The 23,568-nt window shown below is 39.1% G+C and overlaps 1 protein-coding gene across 1 annotated transcript in view; it reads right to left on the bottom strand.

Moving 5' to 3' along the window:
• Positions 1-6,930: 6,930 nt before the first annotated feature.
• Positions 6,931-23,568, bottom strand: part of LOC307009215 (ornithine decarboxylase-like) — a 30,100-nt gene continuing 13,462 nt past the window's right edge. Inside the window, exons 2-11 of the mRNA XM_079632817.1 lie at positions 16,742-16,875; positions 14,208-14,341; positions 13,691-13,864; positions 13,391-13,563; positions 12,744-12,960; positions 12,574-12,657; positions 12,314-12,476; positions 10,606-10,721; positions 10,299-10,513; positions 6,931-7,669 (exon numbers count right to left, since the gene is read on the bottom strand). Coding sequence (XP_079488943.1) covers positions 7,531-7,669; positions 10,299-10,513; positions 10,606-10,721; positions 12,314-12,476; positions 12,574-12,657; positions 12,744-12,960; positions 13,391-13,563; positions 13,691-13,864; positions 14,208-14,309 — 1,383 coding nt within the window. The 5' untranslated portion in view covers positions 14,310-14,341; positions 16,742-16,875 and the 3' untranslated portion in view covers positions 6,931-7,530. The remainder of the gene's footprint in view (positions 7,670-10,298; positions 10,514-10,605; positions 10,722-12,313; positions 12,477-12,573; positions 12,658-12,743; positions 12,961-13,390; positions 13,564-13,690; positions 13,865-14,207; positions 14,342-16,741; positions 16,876-23,568) is intronic.

Below are 23,568 nucleotides of genomic sequence, written 5' to 3'. Positions count from 1 at the left end.
TACAGTCTGGTTTGGTAATTTGTCCGTATCACGCAGAGCTAAATTACTATGAATGACCCATACGGCTTGGAAAATTATTGGAGTGAAAGAACAGATATCGCTGCAGATTCTCTATGAACAGGCTACTCTAATGCAGGCTAAAAAGAGTCCCACGTTGTAGATTGAACAGATTTAAAAACTCATTCATCCCAGTGTCTGTAAAGATGTTAAATAGTGGTGCTATGGAGTTGTAATTTATGAATTTTTTATTTGTATCACTATTATTGTTGTCTAGTTTGTCGATTTGTTGTATGTCTGTACTGAATGCAGCATGGGTGATGGCCCAAGACAAATTTCCCTTCGTGGGATAATAAAGTTTTACCTTACCCTACCTTACCTTACCTTACCTTACCTTTCCTTACCTATTGTTCCTTTTCCACACAAGATCAGCCCAAAGAGTCCTCTTTTATAACATATGGTCATGCGATTGAAAGAAACTCAACACCTGAGTGTGCTTCTGGATGGGAATCATAACTTCAATAAGCTGTTTCTCAGTAGCAATGGAATAAAATACAGGGAATATATTTGTGTTTCAATTCACAATATGAACAGCTGTTTACTTTGACTTTAGCCTATAAGTTATGTTTAGAACATGATGTTATCTGTTCTGACATACAGTGTGAAAGCATTTGTAAATTTGGCAGTAAAATTACATTGTTTTGGTGTTGGTTGAGCTTGTGTGTAAAATAAGTTCAAGCATTTTAAATTTGTGTTAACTGTATGCATTTTGTGTCAAAGCAACAATAAATGTGTTAATTGTATAGCCTAAAAAGACTGATGTTGTGCTAACTGTGTTAAGAGTTTAGGAAACTTGTTAAATGTATTGAAAAAACTGTCATAGCGATTGTAAAAAACTGTAACACATTTCTTGTTGCTTTGACACAAAATGCATACAGTTAACACAAATTTAAAATGCTTGAACTTCTTTTACACACAAGCTCAACCAACACCAAAACAATGTAATTTTACTGCCAAATTTACAAATGCTTTCACACTGTATGTCAGAACAAATAACATCATGTTCTAAACATAACTTATAGGCTAAAGTCAAAGTGAACAGCTGTTCATATTATGAATTGAAACACAAATATTCCCTGTATTTTATTCCATTGCTAATGAGAAACAGCTTATTGAAGTTATGCAAATATATAAATTACAGCTGATATCCAAGGAATTACACTCAGGTGTTGAGTTTCTTTCAATCGCATGACCATATGTTCTAAAAGAGGACTCTTTGGGCTGATCTTGTGTGGAAAAGGAACAATATAGACAGCAAAAGAAAGAAAGAAAGAAAGAAAGAAAGAAAGAAAGAAAGAAAGAAAGAAAGAAAGAAAGAAAGAAAGAAAGAAAGAAAGAAAATGCCTGCACGGGGGGAGAGGAAGATGAGTACCAGGACAAGGGAGAGGAGTGGGACCAGGACCAGGACATGGTAGAGGTATATCTTGCAATTTGTCAAAATCTTGGCCTTTTGCAAATAAAGTCTTTACTGCAGCAATTCTGTCTCTGTCTTTTTTTTTTTTTTTTTTTTTTCATAAACTGTACATAAAGCTACTCTTTCTAGCTGATGGTCTAGAGATGGTCATTCATTTTTTGTATTGAATTTCTGCAGCAAAAGAAAATAAATGCATGCATTTACTATAAACCCAAGAAAACAAAAATGTAGAGAAAAATGTATATTCAATATAATATACTGTCTATTGTATAAGGGCCGACCTGACACATAATGCAGTTTCTGTAATTTCAGCTGATGTTAGTGTTCTTTTTGTCATTGTGTTATGTTTGACTAAATGTTCCTGATGGAAGAGAACATGTGTTAGTGTTTTGAATAATTGGTAACGCTTTAGATTACAGCCCGGAAAGTACTGCGTAATTACAATGAAATTACAGTGTAACTTTCGGTAATTACAGTGTACCTATAAAGTACTTATGTGTAAGTATAGGGGAACAATATGTAAAGTCTTGGGAATAAAGGGGTAACAACCAGGAAAATACTGCGTAATTAAAACTAAATTACAGTGTAACTTTCGGTAATTACAGTGTACCTATAAAGTACGTACGTGTAATTATATAGGGGAACAATGTAAAGTTTTGGAATAAAGGGGTAACAACCAGGAAAAAAAAATATTATTTAGGCAAATTATTTATACTGTAAGTATTTTAGAACTACGGGGTACTTATAGGCTATAATACAATCTTACTTTTGGGACCAATTTAGCGAGTAGGCTACATACACCTTTTTGTAATAATAGTGTAGCCTATACAAATACATAAAGGATTTTTTCAAATTACGGGGTAGCCTATATATCAGTGCATTTATAAAGTAGGCTAATTTGTTTTTATTGCAAAGGTGCACTGATTAAGTTGTTTCAAGGCAAGTAAAACTAAATGCTGGGAAAATATACTCTTGTTTCATGTAGTTACAGGGTAAGTATGACATTGCGGGCCGTAAATTAAAGTGGTGCTTCTTACCCTCTTGTTTCATGTAGTTACAGGGTAAGTATGACATTGCGGGCCGTAAATTAAAGTGTTGCTTCTTACCCTCTTGTTTCATGTAGTTACAGGGTAAGTATGACATTGCGGGCCGTAAATTAAAGTGTTGCTTCTTACCCTCTTGTTTCATGTAGTTACAGGGTAAGTATGACATTGCGGGCCGTAAATTAAAGTGTTGCTTCTTACCCTCTTGTTTCATGTAGTTACAGGGTAAGTACAATAAAAACACATGTAAACACACAATCTGATATCACTTGGAAAACTTTATTTGAAAAACAACTTATTTCAAAAAAGGACTTTATTCCTTTTTTAAAATCAACTTTTCATTTCAAATACTAAAGAAAGTATACATTTTTGCATGGCTTCCTACTTCCTCCTCCTCCTCTTGTTCCTCTTCTTCTTTCTGCTTCTCTATCATTCCACTGATTAGCCTAATCTTAAGAAGGAGTCTTTTGCTATTCTGTATTATGTATTAAAAGAAAATACAGTAGGCTACACCCAGAAATGTTCTCGTAATTTACTCATCTTTTCGCTACCTACCAACTGTCACCAGCGTCCAGCGAGTGCATGAGAGTCGGCTTGGCTTCGTTTGGTGAAGCTTCACGCGTTCATTACGTTCTCGCGGGAGTTAGATGTGAAACTCGCGCGAGAACTGCCATCTCTGTTCTTCTGTATTGTTTGTTTTTCATTATTATTATGTGTTATTGTTTGTATTTTGTTGTGAGCATTAATAAAAAAAAAAATAAAAATAAAAATCGACATTCGGTTTCTCGGCGCGCTTACGTCACGCGTGTCAAGCGTGAACTCAACCCTCTCATGCACGCGCAAGTGACAGTTGGTCGGAACGGAAGCGATAGTCTTTAAAATGTTTAAATATTTGGTATTTTTCTTACAAACACTTATCGTCTCACTTCAGAAGACATTGATTCATCCATTGGGGTCGTATGGATTACTTTAGTTATTGCTGTATGTGCTGTTTGATGTCAACTTTTAGGAACACATGGGCTTGCATTATGCATTCACAGAGATTATATATTTTTCTAAAAAAAAAAATTGTGTTAATCTGAAGAAGGAAATTCATATACATCTCGGATGACATGAGGGTAAAAGATGAGTAAATGGTGAGGACATTTCTGTACTGTATTTTCTTTTAACACATACAGAATAGCAAGAGACATGGGATTCCTTCTTAAGATTTATCAGTGGAAAGAAAGAAGAAGAGGAACAAGAGGAGGAGGAAACCAAGCAAGAGAAAGTGTTGTAAATCCGTTTTAAAATAAGTTGTTTTTCAAATAAAGTTTTCCAAGTGATATCAGATTGTGTGTTTACATGTGTTTTTATTGTACTTACCCTGTAACTACATGAAACAAGAGGGTAAGAAGCACCACTTTAATTTACGGCCCGCAATGTCATACTTACCCTGTAACTACAAGAAACAAGAGGGTAAGAAGCACCACTTTAATTTACGGCCCGCAATGTCATACTTACCCTGTAACTACATGAAACAAGAGTATATTTCCCCAGCATTTAAAAAAAAAAAAAAGTCGCAATAGTTTTATTTGCCTTGAAACAACTTAATCAGTGCACCTTTGCAATAAAAACAAATTAGCCTACTTTATAAATGCACTGATATATAGGCTACCCCGTAATTTGAAAAAAGCCTTGTATTTGTATACACTATTATTACAAAAAGGTGCAGTGTATGTAGCCTACTCGCTAAATTGCTCCCAAAAGTAAGATTGTATTATAGTATAAGTACCCCGTAGTTCTAAAATACTTAATAATTTGCCTAAATAATTGTATTTTTTTTCCTGGTTGTTACCCCTTTATTCCAAAACTTTACATTGTTCCCCTATATACTTACACGTACGTACTTTATAGGTACACTGTAATTACCGAAAGTTACACTGTAATTTAGTTTTAATTACGCAGTATTTTCCTGGTTGTTACCCCTTTATTCCCAAGACTTTACATATTGTTCCCCTATACTTACACATAAGTACTTTATAGGTACACTGTAATTACCGAAAGTTACACTGTAATTTCATTGTAATTACACAGTACTTTCCGGGCTGTAATCTAAAGCGTTACCGAATAATTAGTTGATTTTGAAACATGTTTGCAGTGTTTTGTTAGACATAGTGTATTGTGTTAGTGTATTAATGTATTTTGAAAATTAGTTTTGGAGTTTAGTTTAAATTGTGTGATTTTGAGCATGAAATTAATAGTTTTGTCAATTGTGTGTTTTAGGTGTGTTGGTGCGTTAAGAGTTTAGGAAAATTGTTAAATGTATTGAAAAAACTGTCATAGCGATCGTAAAAAACTGTAATATCAGATGTGATGTTGATGAAAACATGTGGCCTAACCCAGAAGATCGCAGGGATTAGATACAGTAATTTTGTGCTTTTTTAGTACAAAAAAAACGTACTAAACTGTTTGTCTGTTTTTTTAGTTTTTTTTTTTTTTTCAGAATGCTCTTGTGTGTTTCATGGTTATTTTGTTCACTGTAAGCAATACTGTAAAACTTTTTCTGTTCTATCATACCGTGTTTCTACTGTACCTCCTGTAGTAAACAGTAAAGGATTTGCTTTTACTGGAATGCTTTTGAATGTGAACATTACTACATGTGGACATACAGTTCCCAACCAATAAACATAAAAGTCTATGCAGTTTTTGTAATGTCAAGAATAGCCAGTATTCTGAAACCTGGTGTACTTTGATTGACTGCCTGTACCTTGTGAAGTGAAAACAAGTGTTATTCTTTGACAGAATAATTTAATTTTGAGTCAGATTTCCAGTGTTTTGGTAAAGTTAGTGAGTGCAGAGAAAGATGTGTTTTATTTTGAAATGAAGAGTTAGTATATATTTAACAAAATGTGTTTTTGAGAAGAAAAATATCCATTTGGCCAATTGTGTTTTGTAGGTGTGAGTCTGTGTTAAGAATTTAGAAAAATTATCTGAAGTATGGGTAAGCGTTTGTTAGCGATTGAAAAAAACTGTAACACAGAATTTTCTTCAAATTTGTATCATTTTGGCACTTTCTTCGTTTGGAGCCAGTCAAATTATTGTTTAGCTTTCCGATCAGAATCAAACTTTTACAACAAAAAAACATAATCTGCAAATCTCTTTAAAGTGAGAGCTTCAGAGCAGAGCTACGTACCGCATTTGCTCTCTTCTGTCACATTATTATTATTGGCGGAACATTAATTTTCATAAGCGACACAGAAAATCTAAATATTCTATGCTGGTTTCACAAAGTTTCTGATTAACTTTAGTCACACGTGTCTAAGGAATTTATCTCCAATCCATAATCTCCTTTACACAACAGACAATATGTATTTTCTTTAATGGCTTAATATCAATAAAATATCCAACATTAAATATTACTGGTTTGAAGGCTTATTCTTCTATCAAATGGTTAGTCTGCAGATTCAACTTAATATTATCATTATTCCGCACTTATCTATACTGTTTCACATAAATCACAAGATTATATTACTCATATCTCAGTTACTAAATTCCACCGATCTATTCTTCAATATCTTTGTTTTCATAACATTAATACAATAAAGCACATTCACATCATCATTACTTTATCACTGAAATATAGAATTTTCCCCATTCCGCTTAATGAAACATTCCTTATCTTTATATCATGTTAATCCCTGTTAATCATACTCAATACCTTATTTTTATCTAAAAACTGACGTTTCATACCATTTCAACTTAATCTAACTTAACAGGTGTTCATAAATAGTTCCTTCTGCATTTCTTTTCGTTTTCTTCTATCTTCTTCTTCAGTTCAAACATTTCTTTTTCTGTTCACAGTTTTACACACGTTGAACACAACCACAAAAACCCTTTTGTTACTTTTCCCTTTTTTTTGTTTTATTTTTTTGTTTGTTTGAAAACTGGTGTGTAAAAAAATTGTTTTAGCTAGCTCACTGTTATGATCCCATATTGGCTGATCTTATCTCTCCTGGATTTTCCTCAGACGCGCGTCTAATAATCTGTGAGACGTCTCTGTGAGACAGACCCGATCTTGTCACCTCAAATCGGCAAGGTTTAGCAAATATGCTTCCTGTAATTACGGTTTACTCAAAATCTTTCCGTGAGCACTTTCCAGTGCTCGACTGACTTCCTCAGGTTACAGAGATTTTGAGTAAACCTAATTAATCGGTGTGGCTCTTCCGTCCACTTTTACGAGCTAGTTTTCGGCATAAAATTTACTTGACTTTCTCAGGTTACAATGATCAGTCGTCAAATCCGTTGTATTCAGGACCAGAAGAAAACCTCAAGGAGTCGCACTTCTAAATTCTGACACCAATTGTTGTGGCAAAAAACAATAACTAACAAATGAAAACAACATCTCGGCAGTAAGAAGCAGTATGATTCCAAATTGTCCTTAAAGATGGTTTATTCATTCTTGCAAGAATGGTTCTCAGATTCCAACCATACAGTCCAGCTGTAGGCGGGAGTGAGACCCAGAGGAGGGGTTCTGCTGGTAGTTTTATAATGCTCTCATCAAAGCTATCTTAACAACAAAAGGAACTAAGGACCCATTGGTTGTCTTAACCCCTCCCCAGCTCGGGAATCTTCTCACCCCTGTCACACACACACACACACACTCCAGTTGTATCAACATCATAATACAGCTCAAAATACAGACAACATTAATTTGTTAAATCATGAAGAACAAAATAAGAAATAAAAGATAAAAATTGCCATCACAGTACATATATATATATAAAAAATAAATGAGTAGAAAAAAAACTAAATTAAAAAACAGCCACAGGACTTTCAGACAAAAATGTGTGTCTTTCAGGTCTGCAACTTTTACAAACAAGAGGCAAAAGAGCTGCATTTAGAATAGTTAATTAAACTTATGTTGTAACTTAAAAGCACAAATTTGGAAATGGACCCCAAGACAGTGTTTAGGTGTGAAAAGCATGATAAACGCTGTCTGAATGAGAGCTGGCTCTAGCCGTGGTGGTCAGAGAGTTACAGAATGTGAGCAGGGCTTGGCTTGGCTGGCACGTCCAGGCTGCTCTCGCGGCCGCAGTGAGATGGCATGTTTCCAGCGCTCTGCTCCTCCGCGGGAAGAGGAATCCCCTGGTCACGGATCTGCTGCATGCACTGCCTACAACCAAAGATCAGTCCGTCAAAAACAGCCTTTTCCAGTAACGATTCTTTTAGTACCACAATCGGTAACACTTTACAATAAGGTTAATTAGTTAGTGCATTAACTAACATTAACAAAGATAAATAAATACTCTAACAAATATTGCTCATTGTTTATGTTAGTTAATATTAATACAGCTGTTCAGTTTGTTCATGTTAGTTCAAAGTACATTAATGTTAACAAACACAACCTTTGATTATATTCATATATTAGTAAATGTTCAAATTAAAGGGATAGTTCACTTTGAAATAAAATTTTGGTATGTTTTAGCTTACCTGAAGTGCATCCAAGATGTAGGTGTCTTTGTCACCGCAGTAGTTTCAATTTTTATATTTTTAGGTCAAACCGTTCTTGTCTGTCAGTCATATAATGCAGGTCTATAGGTACTGGCTCCAAAAGCATGCGGAGAAAAGTCCAAATAAAAAAATTCCCCATCGTAAGTACACATTGATGGCCTAAGACACGAAACAAGCGGTTTGTGTGATAAAACAAACAGTATATCGTTTTTATCTCCTTTACACAACCACGTCCAAGTGATCTGTTTACTTAGTCTGCGCAAGCGGCGTAAAGCGCCGGAAGTGGTCTCTCGCGCGTGTACGTCACTCATTTCGGCAGTGTTACCTTTCACAGTGAAGAGCTAAACTTATTTAGTTTCACATTGGTTTTACTACATATCTCTCTCATGTAAAACCATTCTTACCAAATGGTGCCCATATAAAAAAGTAGTAGTTATAGAAATTCAAGTAACCACCCAAAAAATTGGTTTTACTAACTTACATCAAAAATACATTTTATTGTTCATTTCATGTAATGCCAGCTTTACAAATAGAAAGGACACATACAAAGACGTTGTTCACATACCTCCGTTGGATGTGAAAACACCATAGGTACAGCTGATGGTGACAGTACTATGCGATCCTCTCCTTGTTTTATAAAATCATCAGGGGAAAAATGATCGCTGCAGACCCTCCGCAACTTTAGTAAGTTTATGGCTGTGTTAATATCCAGCCAAAGAGCATTCAACCATAACTTCAAGATAGAAGGCTTACAAATTGTGAATAAGTGAAAACTCAACACTCCCGGATGAGTTCGCGCGAGCTTACATAAATGTATTTTTTTTACATCGGTTTAAACATCCCGGATAAGCGCAAACCAGTACCATTTCTATTAGCCGTCCTACCTACAATCTCTGTTCTCTGCATAGGTTCTGGTGTAAACAATGAGTGACGTACACGCGCGAGAGATCACTTCCGGAGCCTTCCGGCGCTCTACCGCGCTTGCGCAGACTAAGTAAACAGATCACTTGGACGTGGTTGTGTAAAAGAGATAAAAACTATATAAATACTGTTCGTTTTATCACACAAACCGCTTGTTTCGTGTCTTAGGCCATCAATGTGCACTTACGATGGGGAATTTTTTAATTTGGACTTTTCTCTGCATGCTATTAGAGACATCTCTGCATGCTTTGGAGACAGTACCTACATACCTGCATTATATGACTGACAGACAAGAACGGTTTGACCTAAAAATATCAAAATTGAAACTACTGCGGAGACAAAGACACCTACATCTTGGATGCACTTCAGGTAAGCTAAAACATACCAACATTTAATTTCAAAGTGAACTATCCCTTTAATATTATCTAAGATTAATAAATGCTGTAGAAGTATTGTTCATTCTTAGTCCACGTTAACTAAGGTAGTTAACTAATGAACCTTATTTGTAAAGCGTTACTCAATAATCATACTTTTTGTTTGGAAAGCAGCATTATGCGATCCTCTCCTTGTTTTATAAAATCATCAAGGGAAAAATGATCAAGGGAAAAATGATATTGCCAGCAGCCATATCACCCTGTAGCCCAAGACTGGTTGCCCACTGAAGCTAAGCGGGGCTGAGCCTGGTTAGTACTTGGATGGGAGACCTCCTGAGAAAAACCAGGTTGCTGCTGGAAGAGGTGTTAGTGTGGCCAGCAGGGGGCGCTCACCCTGTGGTCTGTGTGGGTCCTAACGCCCCAGTATAGTGATGGGGACACTATACTGACAAAAGAGCGCCGTCCTTCGGATGAGACGTTAAACCGAGGTCCTGACTCTCTGTGGTCATTAAAAATCCCAGGATGTCTTTCGAAAGAGTAGGGGTGTAACCCCGGCATCCTGGCCAAATTTGCCCAGTGGCCTCTGTCCATCATGGCCTCCTAATCATCCTCCTATATATATACTAATTGGCTTCATCACTGTCTCCTCTCCACCAGTAAGCTGGTGTGTGGTGGAGGTTCTGGCGCAATATGGCTGCCGTCGCATCATCCAGGTGATGCTGCACATTGGTGGTGGTTGAGGAGATTCCCCCCTTCTATGTAAAGCGCTTTGGGTGTCCAGAAAAGCGCTATATAAAATGTAATGAATTATTATTATTATTATTATTATTTTGAGATATAAAAAAATATTATTTGTATCATTTTAAACTAAATATTTAAGAAATTCAGTGTTATTTTAGATACTACTGAGCATTTTAGTAAGGTGTTTGGTCTACGTCAAACGAAAGAACTTAAAGAACAGTTAACATCATGAAAATGAACCCAAACTCAACTTACCAGGCTGTTCGGGACATGATGTAATAAATGTCGGGTTTCTGGAAGCCATTGAAGGTGGAGGATGCGGCTACAGTGTAGGCACCCATGTTCTCGAACAGCAGCCAGTCGCCAACCTGCATGTCCGGCAGGCTGCACTGCTCCATGATGCGGTCCAGCCCATCACAGGTGGGTCCCCAAATACTGCATGGGTACATGCGCTCATCAGGCTTGGGTTTCTACAAGAGAGTACGGGTTAGTTTTAGAGAATAAAAACCATCATCGAACTAAAAAAAAAGACAATCTGATAGGCTAAAACTAATTTCCACACCTTGTGCAGAATGGACAAGACATGCGCATGGTCGTACAGAATGCAGTTGAAGGAACCATGAACGCCATCATTCACGTAGTACATCAAGGTTCGGTCATTGGTCCCATCCTCTTTTTCTGAAGTGGGAATTTAAAAAAAAAATCAAGTCAGTCCTCACATTTATTCATATGGCGCTCCAATGAGGATTCAATTCAGGTCAATAATAGATGTCAATACTGGAAAGTTCAAAAATTACAAAAAAAGCTAGAAAGCAGCTCTACAGAAGACAAGTGTTATTATTCAGCTCAAGTCAGTTCAATGTTGATTAAATTCAGTTCAATAACAGTGACGATACTGCAAATGTGTCATAACCCATCTCAATTCAGTTCAAATTTTTTTATTCGATGGTGTCAGTGCAGTTAAATCGATAATTGCTGAATATTAAAAGGATAGTTCACTTTGAAATTACATTTTGGTATGTTTTAGCTTACCTCAAGGGCATCCAAGATGTAGGTGTCTTTTTTTCCGCAGTAGTTTAAATTTTTATATTTTTAAGTTAAACCGTTCTTGTCTGACAGTCATATCATGCAGGTCTATGGTCATTGTCTCAAAGAGCATGCACAGAGTCCAAATTAAACAATTCCCCATCATAAGTACACATTGATGGCCTAAGGGCTTACTCACACTAGGCACGGTTGCCATGAACCGGGCCCGAGTACGATTGTCCCCTCTCCCCACTCCCCCTCTGGCCTGCACTCACATAGGGTTTCAGCATTCGTGCCGGAGCACGCTTACGTCATTATGATGAGACGGTTTCGGGATAAACATAGCGGCGCTCTCTGGACACATCGCTCTGTTTTCTTTGTGGATAATTTTGTGTCGTTTGGTCCACGGTGGTCCACAGCCCTCTCACAGCCTGTTGTTAAACAGATGTGTCGCCTTAGCGGCGCGAAAATTTTCACGTAATCGTGCTGCTCGTATGAGGAGGTTTGCAAGGTACCAGCCGGGCACGGTTCGGAGCACTAACACTAGTCAAACGAACCGCGCTTTGGTGGTCAAACGCACTCGGGCACGGTTCAAACTGGCTAGTGTGAGTACACCCTAAGACACGAAACGAGCGGTTTGTGTGAGAAAACGAACAGTATTTTTTATCGTTTTTACCTCTTGTAACACACTTCCTTCTGGGTGACGTGTACGCAGACTGGTGAATAGACATATATACACTAGATTTCGCATTAAAGACATTCGTTCCAATGAACTGCCGTAGCCAAGGCAACCTCTAGTGTATACATCTATGCACCAGTCTGCGCACACGTCACACACCAGGATGCGCTCACGCCCTCAGATCACTTGGTCGTGGCTGTGTTACAAGAGGTAAAAACAATATAAATACCGTTCGTTTTCTCACACAAACCGCTCGTTTCGTGTCTTAGGCCATCAATGTGTAGTTACGATGGGGAATTGTTTAATTTGGACAATGGGGAATTGTTTTAATTTGGACTCTGTGTATGCTCTTTGATACAGTGACCGTAGACCTGCATGATATGACTGTCAGACAAGAACGGTTTGACCTAAAAATATAAAAATTGAAACTACTGCGGAAAAAAAGACACCTACATCTTGGATGCCCTTGAGGTAAGCTAAAACATACCAAAATTTAATTTCAAAGTGAACTATCCCTTTAAGCGCATTTTAGAAAACAAACATGGTTTTGGATGTTAGCTTTTACCGTCAGAGGCTGATTGCTCCTTCATGATGACCTTTTTGGCAATGATGTTGACCGCCAGCGTGTATGCAGACGTCACGTAAAAGCGGCCAGGTTCAGAAATGATCCTCACGCCGGAGTCAGCAGGGAAGTATTTATCCAGTGCAGGGTTAATCACAGCAGCGATCTGCAAACCACAAAAAACAAACAAAAGTTTATCATATAAACGTCTTCGATCACCCAAAGTTATGATGGTGATAAAAAAATAAAAAAATAAAAAATACCTCTTCAAATTTCAGTTTGGTGTCATCTGAGCCTGGAAAGCCTCCGCCAATATCAAGCAGGGTCATGTTATATCCCAGCTCCGCCTGGTGGACAATTTGTTTTTCAGATTAATTACACTGTCGCAGAAATGAGGGTGTTTTTTGAATTTCTACAGCAAAAGGCCACTCACCCCCATGTCAAAAACACAGCGTGCATCTGAGATGGCCTGCCTGTATGTCTCAGGATCAGTGCATCCGCTGCCCACATGGAAACTGACTCCGATCACATCCAGCCCAAGCTCCTTCGCCCTCTCCAGCAACAGCCGGCTGCTCTTCAGCGTGGCACCAAACTTCACACTTAACCGGCACATGGCCTTTGAGTCGTCAGTGGCGATACGGAGAACCAGTCTGCAGACACAGAGAATGGGTTTAATGGTCATGAAAACCTTCTCACACTGCACAAAATCTTCCTTTTTAGTTATTAGTCTGTAGTTGTCAACTGATATTTTGGATTTTTTTTACATTATCGGCACAAGTCTTTCTGTTTGGCCGATAAGTGTGACTTTAATTTTGATTGAGAACACCTGAACACAGGCTTAGTCTTTATTATTTTACCGTCTTTATTTAACAGTTAATTTCTTAAGTTTAACAGATTTGTTATATAAAAAAAAAAATTCCAAGTTGAAATTTTTCTAAATATTTACTAAAATAATTAAGTTGTATGTAAGATATAATTGCAGTAATTGTTATGCTTGTTTACTATCAATACATTTAATAGTCTGATTTTATATATATATATCAGCTTTATTAGAAATGGTTTTCTAGGGACGTTACTCACTTGGCACTATCATGGCATCGTGCAACCTTCATGAGCTCCACGTCGCTGTCAAACGTCATCATCTGCACGCCGTGAGCGGAGGCGTATTTGATCTGAGACACCTGTTTGCAGGGGTTAGCATAGATGATCCTGCTGGAGTCCACACCCACAGACTGCACGAGCTGGATCTCCGTCTAGCAGAGGAGAGGAGGATTAAAAGTCAGGTTAATACAGGATAGTTTTTGCTGCTGAGGTCATTGAGGCACATGGAGAAGTCACATTTGCGATTTAAGGGACTTGGATGAAGAATCTTCCACATACCTTGCTTGCACAGTCGAATCCCGCTCCCAGAGACGCCAGTGTCGTGACAACAGCCCTGCTGTCGTTGCACTTCACTGCATAAAACGGAGTGACTCTGGGTAAAACGCGCAACCAACGGAGGTGCTTCTTCATGACGTCACCCAGGTCAGCCACGTAGAAGGCATCTTTGTCATCCTAAAGGGAGAGAAGAGATGCGATCAGAACTCTTGACTGTATATGCAGCCCCATTTGGGAGCCAATGGGAGTATATCAAGATGAATTATAGTGCACGAATCTCATGAAAACGTATATATATATATATATATATATATATATATATAGAGAGAGAGAGAGAGAGAGAGAGAGAGAGAGAGAGAGAGAGAGAGAGAGAGAGAGAGAGAGAGAGAGAGAGAGATTCAGACAAGTGGAAAGACAAAATTCATGTAAAAAAAAAAAGCCAAATAGCCCCAAATCTCAAAATTTACCTGCCTTAAGCGGACAAGTAGGAATGCCGGTAAAAAAAAAGGGGTTAACTCACCGATAAGGACGACTCATTGATCTTCTGTTCCACGAAATCCAGTGCACAGAATCCCTCCTCCAGGAAGGAAAAGTCAAAGTCTGATCCAGTCAGTGTGGTCATCGTGTTTGTTCAAGAATTGATTGCAAAAGAAACTGTAAAAGAAAATGACAGGGGTGTTATAAAACCGCACAGTTCCTCCTGAATCCGAGGTTCTACTATCGGCCGTATTTTCCTCTCCAGTACCCTGGCATAGACTTTCCCGGGGAGGCTGAGAAGTATGATCCCCTGTAGTTCGAACACACCCTCCAGTCCCCCTTCTTAAAAAGAGGGACCACCACCCCGGCCTGCCATCCCAGAGGTACTGTCCCAGACTGCCACGCTATGCTGCAGAGACGTGTCAGCCAAGACAGCCCTGCAACATCCAGAGACTTGAGGTACTCAGGGCGGATCTCATCCACCCCCGGTGCTTTGCCACCGAGGAGTTTCTTGACTATCTCAGTGACTTCAGCTTAGGTGAAGGACGAGTCCACCTCTGAGCCCTCAGCCTCTGCTTCCTCAATGGAAGACGTGACGGCGGGATTGAGGATATCCTCAAAGTATTCCTTCCACCGTCCGACGACATCCCCAGTTGAGGTCAACAGCATTGGTGGGGCACTGTTTTCCTCTCCTGAGGTGCCGGATGGTTTGCCAGAATCTCTTCGAGGCCAGCCGGTAGTCCTTCTCCATGGCCCGAGTTTTTGCCTCCACAACCAGTCGGGCTGACGTCGACAATGGAGGTGGAGAACATGGTCCACTCGGACTCAATATCTCCAGCCTCCCTCGGGATCCGGTCGAAGCTCCGCTGGAGGTGGGAGTTGAAGATCTCTCTGAGAGGAGACTCGGCCAAACGTTCCCAGCAGACCCTTACAGTACGCTTGGGTCTGCCGAGTCTGTCCAGCTTCCTTCCCTGCCATCGGATCCAACTCACCACCAGGTGGTGATCAGTTGACAGCCCCGTTCCTCTCTTCAACCGAGTGTCCAAGACATACGGCCAGGAGGTCAGACAGATGATACGACTACAAGTCGATCATCGACCTACGGCCTAGGGTGTCCTGGTGCCACGTGCAATGATGGACACCCTTATGCTTGAATATGGTGTTCGTTATGGACAAACTGTAACTAGCACAGAATTCCAATAACTGAACACCGCTCGGGTTCAGATCAGGGGGGCCGTTCCTGCCAATCACGCCCCTCCAGGTGTCACTGTCGCTAACCACGTGGGCGTTGAAGTCCCCCAGTAGAATGACAGAGTCCCCAGTCGGAGCACTTTCCAGCACCCCTCCTAGAGACCCCAAGAAGGCCGGGTACTCTACACTGCCGTTTGGCCCGTAGGCACACACGACAGTGAGAGACCTATCCCCAACCCGTAGGTGAAGGGAAATGACCCTCTCGTTCACCGGAGTAAACTCCAACACATGCCGGCTGAGCTGGGGGGCTACAAGAAAACCCACACCAGCCCGCCGCCTCTCACCATGGGCAACTCCAGAGTGGTGAAGAGTCCATCCTCTCTCAAGGAGTGTGGTTCCAGAGCCCAAGCCGTGCATAGAGGTGATCCCGACTATCTCTAGTCGGAACCTCTCAACCTCACGCACAATCTCAGGCTCCTTCCCCGCCAGCGAGGTGACGTTCCACGTCCCTAGAGCTCGTTTCCGTGTCCATGGATCAGGTTGTCGAGGCCCCTGGCTTCGACTGCCGCCCGATCCTCTTAGCACCGGCACCTTACGGTCCCTCCTGCAGGTGGTGAGCCCACGGGAAGGCGGCCCCCCCACGGGGGACGCGACGTCACGGTTCTGGTTTTGGTGTTCATCATAAGGGGTTTTTGAACCGCTCTTTGTCTGACCCGTCGCCTAGGACCTGTTTGCATTGGGAGACCCTACCAGGGGCATATAGCCCCGGACAACATAGCTCCTAGGGTCATTCGGGTACTCAAACCCCTCCTCCATGTTAAGGTGGCAGTTCAAGGAGGGGTATTATTTCGATAAAAACATTTTTTTTAAATGGTTTTAGTTACTATAATAACCAAAAAAGTTTAAGGAAAGCACTCATATATAATTTTTTTAAGCTTTTAGGATGTTAACACTTAAAATGTAACATTTAAAAATTTTGTAATTAACTTTATAAAAACATCTTTGCAGGCTGTTATGGAAGCTTGTTTCTGCTACAGAAAAGAAAAATAAGTAATTGCAACCTTTTATCTTGCAATTCTGACCTTTTTCTCAGAATTATGAGATATAAACTCACAATTGTGAGTTATAAATTCCATTTATGTGGGGAAAAAAAAACAGACTTTTTTGCGAGTTTATATCTCTAAGCAACTCATGTTACCCCATTATCAGGGTTTCATAGCTTCTGACCAAATTAGTTTTTGAGATTTCACTAAAAAATATCAACATCTACTAAATGAAAAAAATGTTTGAGCTAAACATTACTAAAATATTCACGTCCAAGACTTAAGATCCTATTAATTTCCACAATCATTGCCTTTTTTTTTTTTTACACTTTTAATGGCTTACCAAATGAATGGAAGAGATGGAATTATAATATGCTAACAGACGTCAGACAGCCAGGGAGGTTCACCAGTGAAGTTGAATCCTTTCAGATATGCCTCAAGGCCAGGGCCAGTCTGTACTTCTCTCAAGCAAGAATTCTGAAAGGATTAAATGACAAGAAAAATTATTACGTCGTACTCTTTACAGTCGATGAAAGTCTAAAGAGAATGTAATAAATCAGTCCAATATATGACTTTTCTGGTAAGTCACATTGCGTGTGAAACTTTAATTGCATGTTATAACACAAAATGTGTCTTTTATCGTAACAGACAGACCATATCGTGTAAGATTAGGAAATTGTTTCTCAAGGGAACTGGAACCCACGCGCATTTTTGGACACGATGCCGGGCATTTTACGAAAAGACACAGTAAAATTAGTCCCTCACCTTCGAAGAGCGCGACTACACCAGTTACCCAATCTGGAGACCCCCTGTTTGCACAAACTATAACAGGCATTCCAGTCAGCCAATCACTGATCAACTCCAGCCAGCTTCCGATTTCAGCTCAGCCAACAGAATGCAGTCATTCTAGTCTAGATGGAAAAAGGGGTCCACACGCACCCCCCGGCTTTTTTTATGCCACCTGATTTTTTGAAATCCTTAAAATGTCTATTTTCCGAATCTGCCAGTTACCAAGCTGAAATAATATCCCAAAGGCTTCTTTCTTAACCCTTTGCTGCACCCGACCGGAACCTGAAATAGCAAAACAATTATATAGAAATTGGCATAACATTTCAAGTAAACAACACACAGAGACAAATGAACGCATTTCCCCATACAATTCTGACCCCAGGAATGAAATGGAATGGCTAACTTTGACATGTGACAACATATTGACCCTATTTCTGGAAAAAAATAGCAAAAAATGGCCAAATATGTGTAGAGGATCAACTATCTTTTTGTTTTCTCAAGCGCATAGGGTGATTTTTTTTTAAAACCTGTTATTTATTTATCATTCAATTGTCTATTTTAAAATTAAATTGGGTACGAAGCTGAAATAATGTCCAAAATGCTTTATTTTTAACCCTTTGCACCAAACCCGAAAATATTCTATATTCTATTCTATACAATTCTGACCCAGAGAAATAGTTATTTGTTATATTTTACAACATCTTGACCATCTATGGTCAAAAACAGCAACAAAAAAAAAACTAATTTGACAACGTTTTTATTATACTGATAGCAGCCTGAAATGTGGTTTATTTTAACCTTTTACTGCACCTATCCTGAACCTGAAGAAATTTAAAATAGCTTTACTTTTGAAGTTTACAAAACAAAGCAAATTAACAAAAACAACAACAAAAAAAAACTACAGAAAAAAGGTCCTAAAAGTTGCAGTTGACAGTTGGTTTGCCGTCGATTGGTACCTGCAGATCGACATCTCCCACTGCTTTCTCTTTTGGAACAATTTCAGTAAGTATTTAAAACTATAATTAAGATATACCTCGGAAATCAAATCTGTATTCTTGACTAGCAGTGTTGGTAGCTTAGGTGGTAGCTAGCTAAGAGTTTTTGTTTTATTTTCAGGCTCAATAGGCTACTTCATACATACTTACCATGGGGAAAATTAAACATTGTAACACAGATAAAGTGCCTCCAAAGAGGATTTGTTCCCTAACATGTATTTTACATGTCTCAACTCTTTCTGAGTATGGTAATTTTACCACGCTCAACGCATGCAAGGGGGGGGGCAAGCGAGAAGCGATCATATCTACACAGTATCCGCGATATGAGACTCTGTGAAGCAGCCAGTTCACCATACCGCATGATGGATATTTGTGAACAGATTCCATTAATATTAGAGGACTTGCCTTTGGATATAATTGGCTATCACCAAAACTGCTATAAAAGCTTTACAGGCCAAATAGATTGTTTACAAGTGTCAAAGGCTTTTACTTCTGGTGAATCATCATCATTAAAAAAGGACTCTCAGCGCCATGTCAAATCTCTGTCAATTCATTCTGAAAGAGCTTCAAGAAGGTGTTCCTTCTTGTTTCCCAATCAGTGCATTTTCTGTGACAAAGCAAAATCCAAGTTCAAGTGCAAAACTGAAGAGCTTACAAAGTTTCAGAGTTGGAAACACAAGAAAAAAAGAGACCCTTCGGGTGTATTCGGCGACGCTGTAAGCACGGTCGTCGATAGATTTCAGGAGGCGAAGAAACAAATCAGCGGCGTTCCAGAATATTCTTCCTCACGATCTAATGTCCCCGAGACTGCTGGGATTAAAAGGGAGCAGTCTCGACTGTATACGAGCTCCTCGCAGCACAGAGTGCAAAAGAAACCAAGCATTGCCACTCGGGCTCCTCCACAATCGGAGGGGCCTGGGTGGCGGTCGCAGTCGAAGCCTGTAAGAGGTAGGCAAGATCTGAGGACTGTCATCGTCTCTAAGAAGGCTTTGACAAATAAGAAGTCCTGACACCGAGCCTATCAGGCTTCTGAGGGTGGTCCCCTCAGGGGGGTGACTCTCTGAGGAGGGTCGCAGCGCTGGCAGTTCGGTTGTTCCCTGCCGGTTCGCCGCTTCAGGGCGCTGAGGTGCCTGCATATCCCAACAATCCTCGAGGAGGGTCGTAGAACGATCAGTTCGGTTGTTCCCTGCCGGTTCGCCGCTTCAGGGCGCTGAGGTGCCTGCACATCCCAACAATCCTCGAGGAGGGTCGTAGAACGATCAGTTCGGTTGTTCCCTGCCGGTTCGCCACTTCAGGGCACCGAAATGACTGTTCGACCAAATCCAGAGGGCAGTCTCGAGAGACTGGTTCCCTTAGTAAATTTTCTGGCAGCATGGAAGCTACTGCCAAATATATCTCATTGGGTCCTGCATATAATAGAAAAGGGTTACAGAATTCAGTTCAGTTCTCATCCACCCAGATTTCTAGGGGCCCTCCCTGCAGTGGTGGACCCCGAGCAGGCTCTGGTTATGGACCAGGAAGTGCAGACACTTCTAAAAAAGGGGGCTATAGAAAGGTAATACTACTTGGTGATCTAAATTGTAACTGGCTAAATAAGACTACTAGGAAATCCCTTAAGCAGATCACAGACAGTCTGGATTTTACCCAATTGTTGGAAGGTCCTACTAGAATAACCACATCATCTCAGACACAGATAGATTTAATATTCAGTAATAAGCCTGAACGAATTGTAAATACATTTAATTTTATTACTGGACTGTCTGACCATAATCTGACATTACTGTCGAGAAAACTTACAAAAAAGCACTTTTATCACTCCAATAAACCAGTGGAGCAACTCAGGATTCCAAAGAATGAAATGGATAATTTTCAAAGGGCAGTACAGCAGACTAACTAGACAAATATACTTACTGGGATCAATATAGAAGAAGTTAGTAAGATGTTTGCTACCAAGCTACAAAGTCTAGTTAAGGAGTTTACTAGAAAGGTAAAATTAAAGAAAAAAACAAATGTACTCCCCTGGCTCAATACTGAAATATTTAATCTGATGAAAGAAAGAGACTCTGCTCTAAAAAAGATCATTAAAAACCAAGTTAAATAGTGATAGGCATAGGTTCACTTCATTACGTAATCAAGTAATCAAAGTGATCAGAAAAGCTAAAGCCAATTTTTTTATGACAATTATTAATGAGGGAAAGGGTAACACAAAGCTGATTTGGGAACAGATTAAGAATGTGATGGGAATTAGCCACAGGCTTAGAAACCAGTTAGAGCTGAACCTGAATGGTAAATTAACACAAGATCCAGCACAAATAGCTGTAGCTTTTAATGAATATTTTATCAATTCTGTGGATGAAATCGCACAGAATTTTCCCCTAACAACTGGAGATATTATCAAAATAGATGAAAGCAAGCCTTCTTTTAGCATTCAATCTATCTCTGAAATTAAAACCCTGGCAATTATCAATTCCCTTAAAATCTCATAAGCTAAAGATATTTATGGAATGGATTATAAAATGCTTAAATTCCTGAAAGAACATCTAGCCTACCCTATCACACAAATTGTTAACCTGTCAGTACTAGAGGGGATATTTCCAACTACCTGGAAGACTGCAATTGTAACTCCCATATTTGAGTCAAATGACCCTTTGAACATGTATCAGAGCAGCTTGTCTCTTTCCTTAAAAAGGAATGAACTGAATTTGAACTTAATTTTTGTATGAACTGATTTCTTTTGTTGAAAGATTTTTCACATGTTAAATGAGCCCCCAGAATTGGGAATTGAGTATTTGAATTTTTTAATATTTTGTTTCTAAATTGAATCATCTCTTGGTTTCTTTTTTTTTTTTTTTTGCTTTTGTGTTGAACTTTGCATTTGTGACTCATTCATGCTTTTCCCTCACTGAATGATATTTTGCAAAAGAAAACTAATAACAGTTTCTATGAATTGAGATTGTTGCGGTTTGTGTGCTAATTCTTCATCCACATATATTAAGGGTTCCTACTATTCCTTTTAAGTTTGAATCCTTTGTATGGTTGTGTGGTGGAAGTTTTATGATATTCATTGATCTTTAGTAAAATATAGATGATTCAAAGAATGTCACATGTGTGTCTCTCACTTGTAGTGAGAGAAGATGATGTTTATGTACCTGGGGAGGCAGAAGGGAGAGACACTCCAGAGAACAGACGAACAAGGACCTCTGACCTAGAATGTCAGAAGGCCGTTTGGTGAAGGAGGGCGTCTGGGGGTGTGCCACTCTTCTGCACAGGGTAACAGCTGTGTATTAGACTGCTCCTATTCTTGCAAGAATAAATACTTCTATTTTATAATTTGACTGAGTGTCTCCCTTACGCAGTGATGTTTGTTTGATGAATTTTTGCCACAACAATTTGGTGTCAGAATAGTGGGATTCCTTGGACGTGCCTCCTGGACCTGAGATCGGACGGTGTTTGGCCACCTGGACTGAGTAAGTTCCAGCTCTACCTCGTAAACTTGAGAGAGATGGGGCCGACCGATTTCAGAGTCAGGAGAATCGGCCACTGGAATCAAAAGAACTCAAGGTGGCTCGGAACAACATCTCTGAGTAAAGGTAATTAAATTAAGTTTAATTGGGGGAAGAGTGAAATTGAACCATATTGGCTGAGAACTGTTTTCTGTGGTACGTAATCTGATATTAATTGAGATCTACGTACAGATCAAGATATTTCAAACAGATACGAGGAAAATAATCTGAAATTAATTGAGGTCTGTGACAGAACAAGATATTTCAAGCAGATAAATAATCTGGAATTTATTGAGAACCGTGACAGACCAAGACATTTCACACAGATAGGTACCTGAAAATTAATTGTTCCACCGCGGAGCGAACTATTTTTGGGTGCTGAAGCTAATTAGGGGGAACCAAGACAATCGTAACAGATTTTTTGGTGAACCATAATTAGGAGGGCACTAATAGTGCAACCCGACCGGTTTGGGTTAAAAGAAAAATCGGGTTTGTTTCAGAGACGTCTGACAAATAAAGAGAACGCGCGTGAAAGAGAAATCCACAGAGAACAGAGAAGCAGCCATTATGCTCAAAAGCAAGCTTGCGAAATTTGGTATACCGGTGTTTTGTCAAATGAGATAAAAATGAAGGGCAGAAATGTATGATATTGAGCACCACAAGATTAAAGATGGTGCGGGAATCAGTTGAACAGGGCAGTGAGAAACAGAAAGGTTGTTGTGTCTGCGTTCAAAAGTGTGAAAAGACAATGAGTTGTTGGCTAGAATGTATTGCCATATAGTAAGATTGAATATAACTGATAAAAGGGTTTTTTATTTTTCATCCATTAGATGGATGCATGACATTAGATGTCAGAAGATTTTTTGTAACAAAAGTTGATCCTCTTTGTGAAGGATTGAGATTTGAGTAATATGATATTTTGGTTTCTGTAAAAACAGTAAGTAGGATAAGTGGGACAGAGACAGTAATGATAATACTTGTTGAATCTGCAGACTAACCATTTTGAGAAGAAAACAACTGTAGAAAAGGTATGTTATGAAAATAACATTTCTGATAAAATTTATGGAACTATATATGAACGCCTGTTAAGTCAGATTAAGAAATGGTATGAAAAGTGTGGTTCAGATTAAAAATAATAATAATAAGGTATTGAGTATGATTAACAGGGATTAACATGATATAAAGATAATGAATGTTTCATTAAGCAAAATGGGGAACAATTCTATATTTTAGTGGTAAAATAAAGAGTGAAATTATGTTTATTTTTGGTTTGACAACCATTATCTTTTGAACCTAAAGACTCCAGCTATGTTGGGATAGTACAGCAACAGCGCGTGCTTATTCAGCCCGGCTTCCGGATGTTAAATGTGTACTTGCTATTGTAATCAGTGTTGTTGATGATAATACCGAATTAGAGAGATGTAAAGACATATTTTGGAATTCAAATAATGTAAAATGTTGGATATTTTGTTGATATTAAGTCATTGAGGGAAAAAGACATTGTCTGTTTTATAAAGGAAATTATGGGTCGGGGATAATTTTCCCTGGACAAGTGTTTAAGTTAAACAGAAACTTTGTTAAAACAATGCATTTCCGTGCAGAAAATGAATGGTCTGCCAATAATAATGGTGAAGATTATGATTTGGTCTAAATTCGCCACTGGTGGACTGTAAGAGGAACAGAGAATTGCTTATCAGCTCTGTTTACATTCCTGATTGGGACACTTCAAGGGTGTGCAGTAAGTTGGAGCTGCTAGAAAGCTCAAGGTAATCGAACTATAGGCAAGGGGACAGAGAGTGTTTTAATTGTGGTCAGCTGCGTTTAGCAGTGACCACTCAGAAAGGTGTAAAATAAAGTTGATGGAATGTGAAAGTGACGTGTAT

Source organism: Phoxinus phoxinus (genome assembly GCF_949152265.1).
Source record: "Phoxinus phoxinus genome assembly, chromosome: 13".
NCBI classification, from domain to species: domain Eukaryota; kingdom Metazoa; phylum Chordata; class Actinopteri; order Cypriniformes; family Leuciscidae; genus Phoxinus; species Phoxinus phoxinus.
This window is presented reverse-complemented; position numbering and strand designations above follow the sequence as displayed.